Here is a 16,857-nt window from a genome sequence, read left to right on the forward strand (position 1 = left end):
TGTAAGCTATACTTAATTTTTAAAAAGAGGAAAAACTCCTGTCTGCAATTTAAAAAACCCTTGCACTAGAGTGGCCACGATTTAGTAAGAAGTACAGCCCATTGCATACCTCTTCCAAATATATCTTCATGTCTTCTGTTTCCCAGCTATGCAAGTGATTAAGTTCAAATAGCAAAACCTTCAAATCATTTAAATTTCAATTCCTGAACACTTTTTATTCTTTTAAGCATATAAAACTATGTCAAATAAGTGTCAATTTAGTTCACCAGTGCCCATTTAGTTCCTGAAAAAGGGCTCTGCTGCCATACCCACTGGAGGCAAAGCTGGCGCTTTGCACTGGCCTGGACCATCTCCTGCCAGAGCCATTAGAACTGGCTGGCCCATGTTTCTGCTCACTCTTTCTCTCTCTCTACTTAAAGCCTAGACCCCTGAGTACCACAGCAATCAGAGCCTCTATGACCCATGCTGAATACGTCACATGAGCAAGAAGTACATTGGCTCTTGTTTTAGCTGCTGGCATTTAGGGTTGTTTTCTAACTTTAGCATAACCTAGCTTATCCAGACAATTTTTATTTCATTTTTATCTCTTTACTTTTTGCTGTTATTTATGTGTAAAATATGTAATGTATGTAGATATTATGTGTTTTATATATCATATATTTATCCAGAAATATTACCATGATACATATTTTTATAAAATATAAGGTATATATTTATATGTTATAATCATATATATTTACATGTAAATATACTTATATTGAGAGAGGGCTCAAAATTTCTCTAAATTCAATTTGCACAATTACCTAGGCACCGCACCTTAGTCACCTTGAGGTCCCTCCTGGAAGTCCCTTTTAGTAATGACAAAGATACTAGAAAGAGTAAAGGGACTGCATTCATTTTAGGATAAAGAATCTGTCTCCATAGAGGTATACCAGGGCCCAAGGCAACACCTTTGGCAGAGTGGTAAAAAAGCAAGCATTCATACTGAAGATGGAATAGTATCTGAGTAATTGTTGATAAAATAACTCGAGAAATAATAAGCAATTTAGAATTCAGGTATTTGAATGAAGAGAAGATTTCATTATAAGAGTCAGAGAAACAAAATCCTATGAATGTTTCTGCTCCTCCTCTTGACAGATGTCTTGCTGTCCCTGAGCTGTGTCATGTGGTTGGTAGTCCTCAGAACCAACACTAAGTGCTGGTACTTCAGCTCTGCAAATACAGAGTAGTTTAAGAAGAGGGTTTGCCCAAGCTGGAAGCTTAAACCCCAATACCACCATCCCACCCTTTCTCCTTGATCTTTTCCTTCATCATCATCAGTTTCAACAGGGTGCAAAACCAGCATTTTGTGGTACACAAGCAAAACTTAGATCTCTGAAAGATCTGGATTTCTTTCTATAAAAATGAGACTAAACTCCCAGTTAGCTATTGGCTTCTAACAGTTTCTCTATCTTCAATTTTATTGTGACTCAAAAGTGTTTTTAATTTCAAGATCTTTCCTTTGGTTTAATGACTGGGGTTTATAGTGATTAGATCTTCTTTCTTGGATTGCATGTGGAGCCAGGCATTAAGAACTATGTCTTATTACTTCGGTTCTGCACTCCACATTGGTAATTCCAGCTGCAGGGCTGCACTAGAGTTGCTCAACACAGCAGTAAACCAACCGTCTACAGGTGCTAGGCAGCAGTAGAAGTGCTTTCCAGCATTCCATGATTTTGTCACAAAGGCAACACAGTTAACTTGCCTGCTTCACAGCCATACTTTTCTAAGGAGCATTAACTGGTCTTGGTGTCATTGAAACCATTCTTATGTTTTGTTTTGTTTTGTTTTTTTAAGTAACTCCTCAAGATTTTGGAAACTGAATAGTTACTCCAAACCTATTTATGAAATATTATATCCCAAAGTGATAAACCAAACACACTCATTTGCATATATGGAATGAATCCTGTTGTCTCTTTCACTTTTCCAATTGAAGTTACCTTTTAATGAAAAAAATGTTTTGACCAAGACTAAACTGAAACAAATTAATCAGTTTGTTAATTAACTTTCCACTTTTTAAGTCTGAAATTCAGTGTATCAAGTTTATGAATGATTAAACTGACATTCTATGCTAATTCTATAAACTGTTCTGTAACATTTTATAGTAGTATAGTTCAGGGTTCATTTTATACAGGTTTGTTTTGAAATGAGTAAGGGGGTTGTATTTACCTTACCTATATTTAAATCTGTATTTGTCTACGAAGTTTATGAATGCCAAACTCTTAAGAATATAAATCCTTTTTACAGATGAAAAAAATCAGCCATAAAAGCATTCATTATTATTCTCATTGCTGCTGATGTTTTCTGTTCTTAAGGAGCTGACTCTTCCTGTTCATATCGATCATATTGATTAAAACAAACAAACAAAATTCTAGAATAGGAAATACAAAGCTATAAAGGCTGAAGTTATTCCTATACTACATACGAAGGATATCCTCCCTTCAAATATGCATTTAAAATTTATTATATGGCAAAAGTTATTCATCAGTTTGAACACACTAAAACATGAAGACTTGGGATTTCTCTTTCCAACGAAAGCTTCCTTTCTCTCTTCCAACAAAAGCTAATTTTGCTACAAAACATTTAGGCTTTTCTGTCTATCCTGCCAATATTTGTAGTTTCTGGTTACCTTTTTTTTTAATAGATAGGAATCTTGATGTGTCTTCAGAATATAATTGAATAGATAAATTTACTTGAAAAAATACCCCAAAATTCTTTCATGTATCGTTTCAGTTTGACAATAAAAAAGTACATCGAGGGATATTTATAGTATTTTTCAATCTATTTTTATCAGTAGACTAGGAGTGACAACTGATTTAGGGCCTACGGGTTAAAAACAGGAAATGTGGTTTATAAAGTAGGCAGTATCCCCAGAGTTTCCAGAGTTTGATTTCTTATAGTACTGACTGTCAGGTTTCAAAACAACATTTGGCAGAGTAACCTGAACTCTGCACGTAAAGCTGTCTGTCTGTCCATCCAGTTGTGACAGGAAGTGCTTCATGGAACACTTTGCATTCTTGGTTAAGTTCAGCACTGTTTTCTGTAATTACATTGTTCTTCAGACACTCTTTATACAGTCAGATTAAGTGTAAGTCTTGTGTAACGATTGGTAAATTTCCTTTGACCTTTGTATTTTGCTTAACATTTATTGTTTTAATGAAAAGTTTTGTCAAGTAGCTGTTTAAGAATATTTTCAATGGTTGTCATAGGTGAGGAGGAGCATATTATAGCAACTGGAGAATACAAGTTAAAATTTAAAAAGCATGAAAAAGTTGAAGTTCACTGTGGCCTTTTGAATGACATCTTGGCAGAATCTATCAAAATTGAAAACCTTTGGACCCAGCAGTTCTATTTCTAGGAAGATATCTTACATAAAATATTCTATTAGAATATATGAGCCAGGTGTAGTTGTGCACCCCAGCACTATGGAGGCAGAGGCAGGAAAGTCTAATATTCAAGGCCAGCTGGGTTGTAAAGTGAGATCCTGTCTCAAAAATCCAAGAACTGGGGGGGTGTAGCTCGGTGGTAGGTCACTTGCCTAGCATGCATAAGGCCCTGGGTTTGATCCCCAGCATTTGTGGGGTATAAAAGAATGCAGATTGTCTATGTTTGTTGCAGCATTTTTAATAGCAGTAAATATTTCAAAGGCAATATAACTATTCCAATAGTAGGAGAATAGTTAAATAAATCATGGTACATACATACTGTAAAGTACTATGAAGCCACTCAAAATACAAGTTAGATGTGTGCGTGGAAAAAAAAAAACTTAATTAAAAAGTGGTCCAATGACCTTAGAAGATAACGCATCAAAGAATATCAACAGATGACAAATAAGCATATGAAAAGATGGCTCAGCACCATATGGCATTAGGAAAATGCAAGCTAAATCAAAAGTGTCTAACCACTACACATCTGTCAGAATGACCAACCTCTAGAACACGGAGAACACAAATGCTGGCAAGGATGTGCAGCAATAGGAACTCTCATTCATTGCTGGTGGAATGCAAAGGGGTAAGCCACTTTGGATAGCAGTTTGGCAGTTTCTTAACAAAACTAACCATGTTCTCACCATACTTTTATTACTAAACCAGGTGCTGGGGATATGGTAGTAGACCATCCTCTCACAGGGCTTACATTTGAGTGGGGATACACCACTCAATAATAACAGTATTAACAATATTTACCAAAAGGAACAAAAAAAAATCTATTGTCCACAAAAAAATCTGCATGTGGGTATTTATAGCAACTTTATTCATTATTGCCAAACTTGCAAGCAACCAAGATGTCCTTTCCTAGATGAATGGATAAACTGGTATATCCACATAATAGGATATTATTTAGCACTAAAAAGAGATGAGCTGCAAGTCATGAAGATGCATGAAAGGATCATAAATGCACATCTCTAAGTGAAGGGAAGTAATCTAAAAGGCTTCCTACAATGTGATTCCAACTATATTACATTCTGAAAAAGGTGAAGCTAAGGAGACAATGAAAAGATCAGCAGTTGCCAGGGGTTAGCAAAGAGGGAGAGATGCATCAGGAGAGGGAGCACAGAGGGTTTTTAGGGCAGTGAAGATACTCTGTACAACACTATAATGTGTGTGGGTGGTGGTGCATGCCATTATACATCTGTCTAAACCTCCCACTCCAGGAGCGAACACTCATGTGGATGGTAGCCTCTGGTTGACCATGCTGAGTCACTGCAAGTTCATCATTGTATTAAATGCACCACTCTGGTGGTGGACAGCGAGGGCTGTGCTTTTGTGGAAGCAGGGAGTATGTGGATGTCTGCATCTTTGGCTGAGTTTTGCTGAGACTTAGCACTGTTCTAAAAATTAAAGTCTATTTTAATAATGTTTATGCTATGGAATGGAATAATCAGGTTTCAAGAAGAGAATGTGTGGTCTAACTTCAATTTTTAGAAAAAAAAATTATATTCATAGGAAAAGATCTGAAAGAATATGTACCAGACTGTCAAATTCCTGGGGAGAAGAGAGAAAGAAGAGTTGATTGTACTTTTATTATTATGTAGCTATATGTCTGTGGTTTTTTAAAAATTTCTTTTCTATGGGCCTTTAATTTTGAAATAAAAAATTAAGTACAAAGGCCTGATCAATCCAAAAGTCAGTTCTTTAATGTAGACATTTCTCTATAGCAATCTGCCTAATAGTTTGTCCAAACTATTAGTAAGAATCAAATATGTCTGGATAGTACTTTTTAATTTATAAAGCATTTCCCCATACATTAAAGAAAACTTGAAGCTCAAATGAATTGCTTTTCCAGCTGTGATTTAAACCCAGGTCCTTCTATCAGAGCTGTACCTTATCCTTTACAAGTTACAAGTAGGAACTATTCCTGTGAATCCAGCAGGAATCGTTCTTTCAATAAGTACTGGGAACATTTTTTCACAAATGGTGCTGAGGCTTCTCATAAACAGAAAGCCCTGTCTTTGCCAATGTGAGTTTTATTGTTTGCCTGAATAATTTTGAATCATGTAGTCACTTTCTTGTGCTGTTAAGGGGCAAATTAAGGCTGCCCTCTCCCATGTGCAAGATAGTCATTTATTGTATTAAACCTGGTGTATCCCCACTCAAATGTAAGCCCTGTGAGAGGAGAGTCTACTACCAGATCCCCAGTACCTGGTTCAGTAAAATAGACACTGTATGAACAAATAAATATTTTTAATGGTGCATCTATTCCAAAAATCAAGGGATCATCCTACTTGATTAAAAGAAGAAACTGATAAATGTACTGAACAAGAAGTCTTCTTTTTCATTTTGCTGTAGGAAAACAAGCTCTTCCTTGTTGAAATGTTGAGTTGTACTGGCCGATTTACAGGAAGCCCACCATGCAAGCAGCAGACGACCAGTCCTTGCTCAGAGATGAACTTTGTTTTCTCCATGGGGAATTTCCACATGGGGCTACTAGAATAATTGCAGTCGAGGTTGATACTGTGTGGGTGGGGACAGTTTTTGTCAAATATCATGACACATTCTAATTTCATATTCAGACAATAAGAAGACACATATTGTAAATGCTTAGAAGCTGTTTCATATTCCCTCAGTTAAATAACATGGAAAGTTGTGGGGGTTTAATCTAAGGGTAAGCTTTTTAAAAAGTAATATTTATTACTGCATCATAATAATGTAGCATTTTTGTGCAACTCCAAGAAGCAAGTCAGTTTGCCATATTTTTTTTCTGTGCACTGTCCAAATTGATAGTTTCTTTCCTCGTGGTGTCTGGCACTTTATGACATGCAAACTAAAACCCAGGTTTTCAAACTCACTTAGTGCGTGTTTACTATGTTATCATATATCTGGGCATCTTCCTAACTATCTAGCACATAGTAAGAATTCAGCAAATATTTTAGTGGTTTATTATCTGAAACAAGCTATTAGCTTAAGAACATAGCTAGAAAAATAAAGCTTATCTAAAAAGCAAATAGATTTAGCCTCAGCAGCATTCTGTTCTGCTATACTTTCTTTATTCAAATTGTATTTTTCACATGGATCTTAACATTTTTTGTCTATGTTTTTGTACATCCCATGAAAAATAAATGCTTTGCAGGAAAACACCTCCTTCTCACATCAAGGGAGGCATTTACATTTTTAGCAAGTGACTCAAGTGTCATTTGACTTTGGACATTATAGAATATTACATATAACTGTTTTCCCTCTAATGTATTTGCTTATTCATCATTAACTTACCAACTTATTTGAATGGTTCAGTCCTAACAAGTTATTAGTGAGCAAGACAGGATCTTTACCTCCTTCCATTCCTTCATTCACAGCTGTTTTCTGAACTGTGATAGGTTCTGAAGATACAGAGATGAGGAAAGGGATGTGTGATCCCTATGCTCATGGACGTTGTAGCCTATTAGAGAAGGTAGATGTTAATCAAGTAGTCACAAATAAATGTGCAGCTGCTACAGTTGGACAGAGGACCCAGCACTTTGAGTGGAGGTGATGGATAATCCATGTGCAGCACCTGAAAGTACAGGGAGGGTCCTTGAACAGAGCATATCATAGCATACCCTACTTGCTGACCACCCCCTCAGATGTATCCTTAGTCTCTTTAAAATATTAATTTCATTCATAAATGTTACCTTTGTTGTGTAAAGGAGAAAGCTACAGATTAGAGCAGTTCAGAAACTTGCCCCAAAGTGACTGCTTAGTGCATAGTATGTACATTTGAGGTCACAGTCTTTATTCTGTCTGTGTCCACCTAGTTCTCTTCATGTAGGTCATGGCTCAAATGTGTCACTATAGAAGCAAGATTCCCCTCCATCCCCAACTGCCACAGTCAGATGTGATGTTCAGCCCCTCTTTCCAAAGCCAATGCAAGGGATGACAAACAAGGTCCACTAAAATTCCACATTTCCAAGCACTTTGTGTGAAACCAGCTCCATAAGAATTCTTTCAAAGACAGATCTCCTCATCATATTCAGTCACAGTTATATTGGCCACTGTATTGGGGCTATTTGCTGCGATTGTGTCTCATGTGCAAGTTCAATGTTAAGCAGTTTCTGTACTGCTCAAAAGAACCTCACCTGCACATGGGTGACAATCATGACAGGTTATAACATGCATTGTGCATTTCAGAAAGAGAAACCAGCATGTCTTTAGCGAACTATTCACATCTCTATCTATAAACAATAGCCTCTGGTAAATGTGTTCTGCTCATTCCCACATGGAATTCTGAGCTCGCTTAGGGCTACAGTCCATACCTGCTCCACATTTCTTCCTGCACCGCCACCTGGTACTGCCTTGCACAGGGTAGATGACAGCCTTGAAGAATGGGAATAAACACTTATTTTCATAACAACTGTTTGTAAAACAGATAATGTCTGCATTTCAGAGATTTCAGAGTTGGCAGTCATGTGAGAGGTGAACTGAGTTGTCTGAGGTCCTAATTAGTATATTGGTAAGCCAGAATTTAGATCCCAAGTGTCCTTCTGTTGCCTCAATGAATTTGAAAATAATTAACTACCACTAATGCTTACAAAAGTTAAGTTAGAATAAAATTCAGTGGGAAAATAAAAACATACACCACCCTAATGTAATTACCGTGTGCTTCTTCTGTCATAGTTTTAGACCCTTTAAAATAGTGTCATGACCAAAAGTGAAATTCTGGTCCTGCCCCAGGTACCACAGCCAAGGTCCTTTGAAATTCACCTACACTTCACTCTGCTTCCCACCAGGAGGCTACAGCCATGTGTTCTAACAGATGCATGTATAGTCTTCTGGCTGCTCCAGGGTCTTTCTATATTGACAGCTTCCTCAGCCTTCCTCTCTCTTCATTCCATCCTCCCATTGAAGGGAGAGATTGTGAGGTCAGTCAGCATCCCTGAGGCCCCAGGTGAGACCCAGCCTCACGTTCTCAAGCCCCACATTAGTCTCAGCTTACTCTCGATGCTTAGATCCCCATTCTTTTGCTGTGGATTCCAACAGAGATGCCAAAGTCCATGATTTCAAGTTCCTTATGTAAAATGATGGCGTGTTTCACAGCCACATCCTCCCATAGACTTTATATTATCTCTAAATTTCTTATAATACCTAATACAGCATAAATGCTACACAGGTAGTTATTACACTGTATTGTTTAGGGGATAATGGTGAGAAAAATGCACATATTCAGGTTTTTTTCTCAAGTGTTTTCCATTTGCTTCTGGTGAATATGTGGATAAGGAACCTATGAATACAAAGGCCCAACTGTACTTTTTCTTTGCTCAGTCAGAAAAGCATATTGCCACCCTTTTGCCGGCTGCATTTTCTGCCCTGTGAAGCACTGGGCAGAGCAAGCCAGTTGGGTGGCCGCCACCACCACAAGCTTCTTTAGTGTTGGTTTTAAAAGAGCCAAAACCATCTCACTGTCAGATTTTGAGCATTTAAAAAGAGAAAACAGGCAGTGAAAACCATAAAGTTTATCAAGAGGGTTTTTTTTCTCTCTCTTTTTTTTTTAGTGTTTTAAGATTGCATCTGAAAGCCTCACTATGAACCTGAACACAGTCTGTGCAGGTGGGCAGGAGTAGAGTATAAGATGCTGTTGGTTAGACTGTTGCAAGGCTATTGATGGAGCAAAGAGACAGGAATCAAAATTCTTACCTGGGAGGACTGCAAAGATCTTACCAGCTTCCCAAATGCAGACCCAACCTGGTCTCTAGCCCTTTGCTCCAACTCTCTCCTCTCCCTACCCCAAGGCGATTCTTTAACCAATTAAGAACTTCACAAAATAAAGAGAGCAACTAAACATTTTACAGGTTAATTTAAATTAGAGTACAGCCTTTTCATTATATAAAACCCTCTCACATATTCATCTTGTATGTTTGCTACATATGAAAAATGTTTACATACATATGAACACCAGTAACTAAGTCCCCTTTTGGTCTTTTATGTACTGGGCATAGATGTGTTCTACTTGAAGGACCTCATGCCTGTCATGGGTATCTAATGATGTCCACCATGTAGTGGAATCTAGTAAATTTACATGAAATAAGTGAGTGAGAGCTTTTAGCTACTTCCTTAGAATGAAAACAATGTCAGTCCAGTAGGTAGTAAAAATTACTTATTTCTGTGTTTAACACAGTGGGTAACTTTTTGGAGAAAGACAACCAGGAATTTTTTTAGTTTTATATTTTAACCATTGTTCTTTTTCTTTGAGAGGGGGTTCTTACCATATAGGCCATACTGACATGGAACTTGTGATCCTCCTGTCTCAGCCTCCTGAATGTTGGGGTTACAGGTGTACATCACTACGCCTTCTTAGCTTTTAAATTGTGAAGTTATAACTCGTTGCTTTGGGAGGTTAAAACAGTATATTACTAAGCTCCACCTCAAGGTAGATAGAGTGCACTTTTCAGAAGTCCTCTTCACGCTGACTCTGACACTCGCTAATCTGACACATGGCTTGAATATTTCTGTCCATTCTTGACACCACAAAGTTGTCCTTTCTCTTTCTCCACCATTACCACTTGAAGCAATTATTTGCTGTTTTGTGAAAAAGAAAGCAGCTATTTTGTTTTCTACTCAAAAAGATGAAATCGCCAAGAAAAATAAAATTCTCTTCCTCATCCAAGGTTACAGCTATGAGCTTCTTCCAGTATATATTATACATTTGAAACCTCTGGCCAACCTAACTAAAATAGGAAGCTTAAATTTTTAAAATTTTCTCTCAGAAATAGTTCTTTTGGTTTAAAGTAGTCTTTGCTTTTATTCTTACTATTCATAGCCACATCTTTAGAATTGTGTTGACTAATTAAGATGAATCTCTTTTAAAGTGTGTTTTATAAGTAATGCCTAGTCTAATGACTCTTACTAGGAAATGTTTTTCCTTTCAGGGACAGAGTGGGAGTTGACTTCCCAGCAGACTGACATTGACCATGTGACACTATCTTACTTGATTCCAAGTCTAATTTTTGACTTTTTTAGTCAGTTCCCTGATTTCTTTCTTCTTTTATATTGAAAAGTTTTAAAAAGTAAGGACTGAAGCTATGGCTCAAGTAGGCCCTGAGTTCCAACCCCAGTACTGCCAAAAAAAAGCATTTTAAAAATTAAAAACTACCTTCCCATTTCTAGTCACCATTGCTAGAACACTGTGAGATCCCAAACTTCTGTCATTTGTCCTAGTAACTTTGGTAGGACACTGATTTTCACTGAGGACAGAGGCTATTGAATTTTAGAGCCTCATTGGTATAATATCAAGCTTATGCTTTTAGTGACTATGTTAGGCATGTAGATATATGAACATGTATGAGCTGTTCAAAGACTGTAGACCTAAGGCAGTGATCAGACACTGGAGCCAGAGTGCGTATCCACATACTCTGCACTGCAGCAGGGGACTGTCCAGGGGACCTCTCTGTGGTGTGGCTTTCCTCTGACAGGAAGAAAGTTTCTCTGTTTTCCATGTTAGTTTATTTCACTTTCATTTGTAATAAGTTTTGTATGTTTTTCTGGCCTGCTGCTGACATAAAACTCCCTTGAGATTTTCCTTTTCTTAGGAAGATTCAGTTAATTTCTGTATTATATTTAATTACTCTTCACTTAGCTTTTTCTGCTAACCTATGAACAAAATAAAATTAACAATACCTGAACCTCCAAACCGCAAAGGAATATATGAAATTGGTTCCTCTAAATAAACACAGTGTATTTATTATATACTGTCATAGGTAATAGACTCCAAAGCCAACTATACATTTACAGTTTGTAAGTGTCAATTCAAAAAACTGGTCATAGTTGGTGATTCTTCTTAGCATTCCTGAGTAATCAGAAGCATGGATGGCATTCTGAGAAGACTACCCTCAGTGTCTTTACTGTTGACATCCATGATTTTACAGTGCATCACCTTCACTATTGTATAGTGTAAATGTTCTCTGTGTACAGTTAATTCTAAAAGACATTAGAAGACATCTGTTCTAAATGAAAGCAATTGTTTTGGAGTTGCAATAAAATAACATTTTGTTTTTATATTTTTTTCTTACAACACGATGGTGAAAGTTTTTAAAGAGCACTGTGAAAAGCATTATTTCCGTTTGCTGTCCTCACAGCCCAAGAGAGGTACAATCTTTATACTCATTTGTCAGATGAGGAGACCAAGGTCACAGTCTTCTCTAAAAGTCACAGCTAGTAGGTGTTGAAACAGGGCTTTGATTCAAAAGTGTGGCCTCAGATCCTATATCGATGAATATGTGGTGTTTATGTTGAATGATGGAGTGTCCATTAGTCTTGGACCTACAATCTGAAACCTTTTATATTGTCCAGTGTTTAACTTGCTATGTAGAATCTAATTCAGTGTAGTTTGTGAAAAGTTTTTCCTCAATGTGATTCTTACCACCAAATAATCATGATAATTTTCTTTCACCTTTGGAAGTAAGATGCTATGATATTTAACTTGTATTTTATAAGCTTTGTTAAACATCCTCCTCCTGTCCTCTGTATTTTGTCTGTAGTTGTCATGTTTATTAAAAGAAATACCATGTATTTTAATTTTGAGGCGAACTGACTAAGAGTTAATAGAGAACATACAAGGTTAGAAACGAAAAACAGTGAAAGAAAATTATTAATCTAACCTTTTTTTAAAAAAAAGCTGTATGAAAACAAGTCTTTTTAGCATTTGGTTCTCAAAGGGAAACAGACAGTGGTGTAGTGCTAAGAGAACTGTCAGGACACTGTGCAGCATGGTGGTAGAGGTAGGTGGTTATGCTAACACTAAACGCCTCTCTCGCCCCATCTTGATTTCAGGTGTTAGAAACTATTTAAAAGAAGCGCTGGTGAATATAATTGCTGTGCATGCAGAGGTAAGCTATCATTATATGTTCCCAAGAAATGTGAATAACTGAGAGGGGTGGGGAGGAAGCAGGAGTGGGGCGGAGCTAATTTGATTATTTTTATGGTAATCTTTCCCCTCTTAGAATTTTGCATGTTTTCTATTGTAATTAAAATTAAATCGAGTAATATTTGAAAGATAAAGAGAAGATAGAATGAAAGTATGTTTTTCCTTTAAAAAATGTTAAATTCTTTATCTTGGAAAATTCTTTATCTCCTTTTTAGCCAGAATACAAATAAGCATTGATGTCTAATTCATGTAGTTATGTGTTCTCACATACTGGGGGATTCCAGAAAGGTAGAAGCTTGTTAGAAAGATAGGCTGCCAGGGCAGACTGAAGTCAGAACAAAGCAGATGCATAATTTCTCTTCAATAGTAGGAACTTGGAGGTGTTGCTGCTTCACGTTCATGCAGAAACTTGCCCTCCCTTGAAGTGTTAGCACTTGAAGCTTCATGCTCACATCCTTATTGGACATTCTGGGAAGAGGACTCTTCTGAGGAACATTAAGTTGCCTTCATTCTCACTAGATGATGACCTATTTTCACCCAGTAGTTTCTTAGTTCATTGCTCATTGCCTTGCCAACACTTTCAGGGTGGCTGTGGCCCACAGACTGATAAGAAACATAAAATGGGGCAGAGGAAAGTTGCTGCCAGTTGATGATTACCTTTGTTGCTTGAGTGCCGCCCCAGCTGCATGTGTCACATAGGCGCTTCTAGGCTTGCCCTGCCTCCTCCATCCAGAAGTACTTGAGGCCATCATGATAAACTGAAAAAACATGGATAAGTAAGGCCAACACAGAAGAGCAGAGTGATGAGAGACTAAGGCAGAAAGAATAATATAGTATGCTACAGTGCTTATTTATTAGTAAAAGGGAAACATGAATTTCCCTATAAAAAGAAAATTTTTATGTCATTTAACTCAGGCAGGAATTTGTCACATAGATATTTTTAAAATTAGCAATAATAATTGTGGTTTCATCAGAAATATAAAAAAATGCTCAATCTCGTTATGTTTGCTTCCTTTACAAATTCAAGTGTAACTGAAATTGTCACGTGTGGGGACATTTCTGTGCAGGTGGGCAGAGGAGCTGTGAAAACCCTGGGATGTGTGAGTGACTGTGAGGATACCTAACCAGGCAGATTCACTGATAGCCAGTGTCACTAACAGTGGGATTATTTATTTATTCAAAGAGTGGACTGTATGAGTGGATTCTTAGTGCACTCTTAGTTTAGCCCAGCGATGCCAAGTACCATTTCATTCATATGACCTTAAATTGCCAAAATTTTTCTTGGGCATTCATGTTATGTTTGAGTTGATGCAAAGTTAGTTTAATTAATCTTAGTGGCTCAATCTGGGAAAAAGCTAATGCTATAAAGAAAATATGATTTACTTTACCTTATTAATCAGGAGAGTAAAATGTTTTTATAAACCTCCAAATATAGTATCTCTCAGTTTAAAAATGTCAAACTTTAAAGTTTGAAAATAATGTTATATGTCAGGGCTCAGTGGTAGAATGCCTGCCTTGGAAACAGGAGGCTCTGCGTTCAAGACCCCAGTACCACCAAAAAAGAAAAGAATATTGTGTGTCAAATAAATGAAAGAAAATAATATATTTGGTATGACATAAATAAAACTAGAAAGCTTGTCCAGTACAGAATAATGAATCCAGTCTGAGTGGGTGTTTGTCATGTTCTAAGGAGAATCAGTCCAGGTTTAGTTTGTTTGGTTTTTATTTTTAAGAGCCAGGGTCTTGCTCTGTTGCCCAGGCTGGCCTTGAACTCCTAGACTCAAGTGATCCTCCTGGCCTCAGTCTCCTTAAGTAGCTGAGACAACAAGTGCACACCATCATCCTGCACCCAGCTTGCTGGTTTCATTATTATTATTATTATTATTATTATTATTATTATTATTATTATTATTATTACTGTGGCCAAATATACATCCAAAGTGTATTTTTCTAATCTCTTCTTTCGTTCTTATGAGAGGGACAATAAGAAAAAAATATTTGTCAACATCAGCAATACCTTTCAAAATTATATTTCCAATAATGCATTTTTGAAGAAAATTATAGTCGTAAGTTAATACAATTGAGTATGTCTATATCTTCGTTTCATACAACTTTGGTCTTTTAAAAATATGACTTAGACAATCTATTTTTTGTTGTTATTTTGTCACATTTTGTTTTTAACAAGTTCAAGGAAAATTTTCAAGGAAAAGTTGCAAGGAAAAGGCCATTAATGCACCATTTCTTTTTGTTTTAAACCTTCTATCAGGTATTCACTATTTCCAAAGAATTGGTGTCACGTGTCCTATCTAAGGTGGTAGAAGCAGTCTCTGAAGAACTAAGCCGACTGATGCAGTGTGTCTCATCCTTCAGCAAAAATGGAGCTTTACAGGTGCCAAAATCATTCAGTTTCAGGTTGCATTTTTATTTTTATTTAAAATATGTAAATTTATTTTAGTCATCTGCCTTATGATATGCACACAGGTTGTTTTTTAGTGCAGACATATATCCTCTTTCTTGCACAAACCATACCCATCATACATTGTCTCTAAGTTCCAGAGTTTCTGTTCCAGCCTTAAAAGTAGAGGCTAAGTTTTGCCAAAACATTTAGTGTTGTGTGCATATTAAGCACAAATAGTTGTCTCATTATACTGGTGTTCCACTGGTTTGTATTCTAGTTATTTAAATGACATAATTACAATAGCTAGAATTACTTCAAACTGGCTGATTCTTAGTATGGCATGTAGGGCAACTGATAGGAGCCTAGGTGTGCAGGCATATGGGAGAGTGACTTCTGCCTTGTGAGCTTTCTGTATGCTGGGAATATTAGGGGTGTAGCTCAGGGTAGTGAGTGTGCTTAGCATCCATGGAGCCCTGGCTTCGATCCCCAGCACCATAAAGTAAAGAAAGGAGAAAGGAGGGGAGGGAAAGGAGGAAAAAGGAAGGGAAGGGAAAAAGTAAAGAAAGAAATGTTAAATCTGCTTCCTCTGATAACTGAAGAAGCTCCCATCAAGCCAGCCTCCACAGATAACACTTGCACTTTGAATATTAGTTTTTAAAAATTAGAGGAAAAAAAAATCCTACTTGATGACACCAGAGAACAACTGGCAAGGAGTGAGCAGGTTCTATAGGAAATGGCACATGAAGTAGCCTGAAGGCAGGACCAGGGGTAACTAAAACTTCAATGTAGAACCTTCTGCTGTTGGCTTTAGGGCAGCCAAGTCCAGGAAAATGAGGAGAGTGTGTCAGAAAACAGGGAGCAAGTGTACAAGCCCACTGTCTAAGCTGTGGTCAGACGCCACTCTAACCAGCCCAGCCAAGGCTAGGAGAAGGGAAGCAAATATGGAACACAAGAGCCAGTAGTGTTTGGTTTGAATTCAAATAAATTAACAGCATGCTAAAACAAACAAAACAAAAATCAACATCTCTAAAGTCGAACAATTGCTTTCCAAATGGAACAGGTCCCTGAATAAATAATAATATTTGATATAAATCAACTTGTCTAGGTTGCTTACAGAATTTCTACTTACCTGTGATGTAAAGAGCTAGCTGTGCCTTTTCATGTAGGTTTTATGTTGTATAAGCTCCTGAGAATTGGGACTGTTTCTTTTAAATGCTGTCCAGCACATCATGTTTACCTTGGGCACCTAAGTCAAAGAATACAGTTTATTTTTGTGGATGCAGATCCCCTATCAGTGGCTCTTCTGGAGCCATATTTGTATATCAGGTCACATTTCTTCTACTTGCAGTGAAACGAAAGCTTTAGATTAGCTTTTTGTTTTTAATGCAGATATATGACATGTACTATGCAATTGCCTCCAATATAAAGAGTACACAATGCAGTGATTTTTAGTGTATCTACAAAATTACCTAGCCATTACCATAATCAATCTTTATAACATTTTATCAAACCACAAAGAACCCCAGATCTATTAACATTGACTATAACCATTTCTTCCCAACCCCACTACCTTACTTCAGACAACCACCACTTGATTTTGTATCTATGTGGTTTATATATTCTGAAATTTTCATATAACTAGAATCATATAAAATATGGTCAAAAAGCAAATGGTGTTCAAAAGGCAAGGAAAGATGGTAATCAAAAAAAGGTATGCTTAATTTAAGTGATAAAGTGAAACTTTGAGATTTGTTGAAAATAGCAGAAGTTGGGTGGTGTTACGGGAAAAATGACTCAAGCATTCACAACACAGCACTGAACTCCATGCATCCTGAGCATTCTCTGTTTTTCCTCAGCAGTGTTCTCCTTGGAACCATGTACCTGCAGACAGGGGTCTCCTGTACTTCATTCCTTTTTATAAATGAGTAATGTTCTGTTGTATAGAAATATACCGTGTTTTATTTGTCTGTTTATCCGATGATGGGTTTTGGTTTTTTCCACTTTAGCTAATGTAAAGAATGCTTCCATGAACATTTGTGAGCATGTTTTTGTGTGGACATATATTTATTTCCCTTCAGTATACACCTTAG

The 16,857-nt window shown here is 36.9% G+C and overlaps 1 protein-coding gene across 3 annotated transcripts in view; it reads left to right on the forward strand.

Annotated features, from left to right (window-relative positions):
• Exoc2 (exocyst complex component 2) overlaps positions 1-16,857 on the forward strand; it is a 210,392-nt gene that overhangs the window by 185,896 nt on the left and 7,639 nt on the right. For all 3 annotated transcript variants that reach the window (XM_074082998.1, XM_074083000.1, XM_074082999.1), the window contains 2 exons: positions 12,276-12,331; positions 14,636-14,758. In XM_074082998.1, the coding sequence (XP_073939099.1) occupies positions 12,276-12,331; positions 14,636-14,758 (179 nt within the window). The remainder of the gene's footprint in view (positions 1-12,275; positions 12,332-14,635; positions 14,759-16,857) is intronic.

This window comes from Castor canadensis, chromosome 8, assembly GCF_047511655.1.
Source record: "Castor canadensis chromosome 8, mCasCan1.hap1v2, whole genome shotgun sequence".
NCBI classification, from domain to species: domain Eukaryota; kingdom Metazoa; phylum Chordata; class Mammalia; order Rodentia; family Castoridae; genus Castor; species Castor canadensis.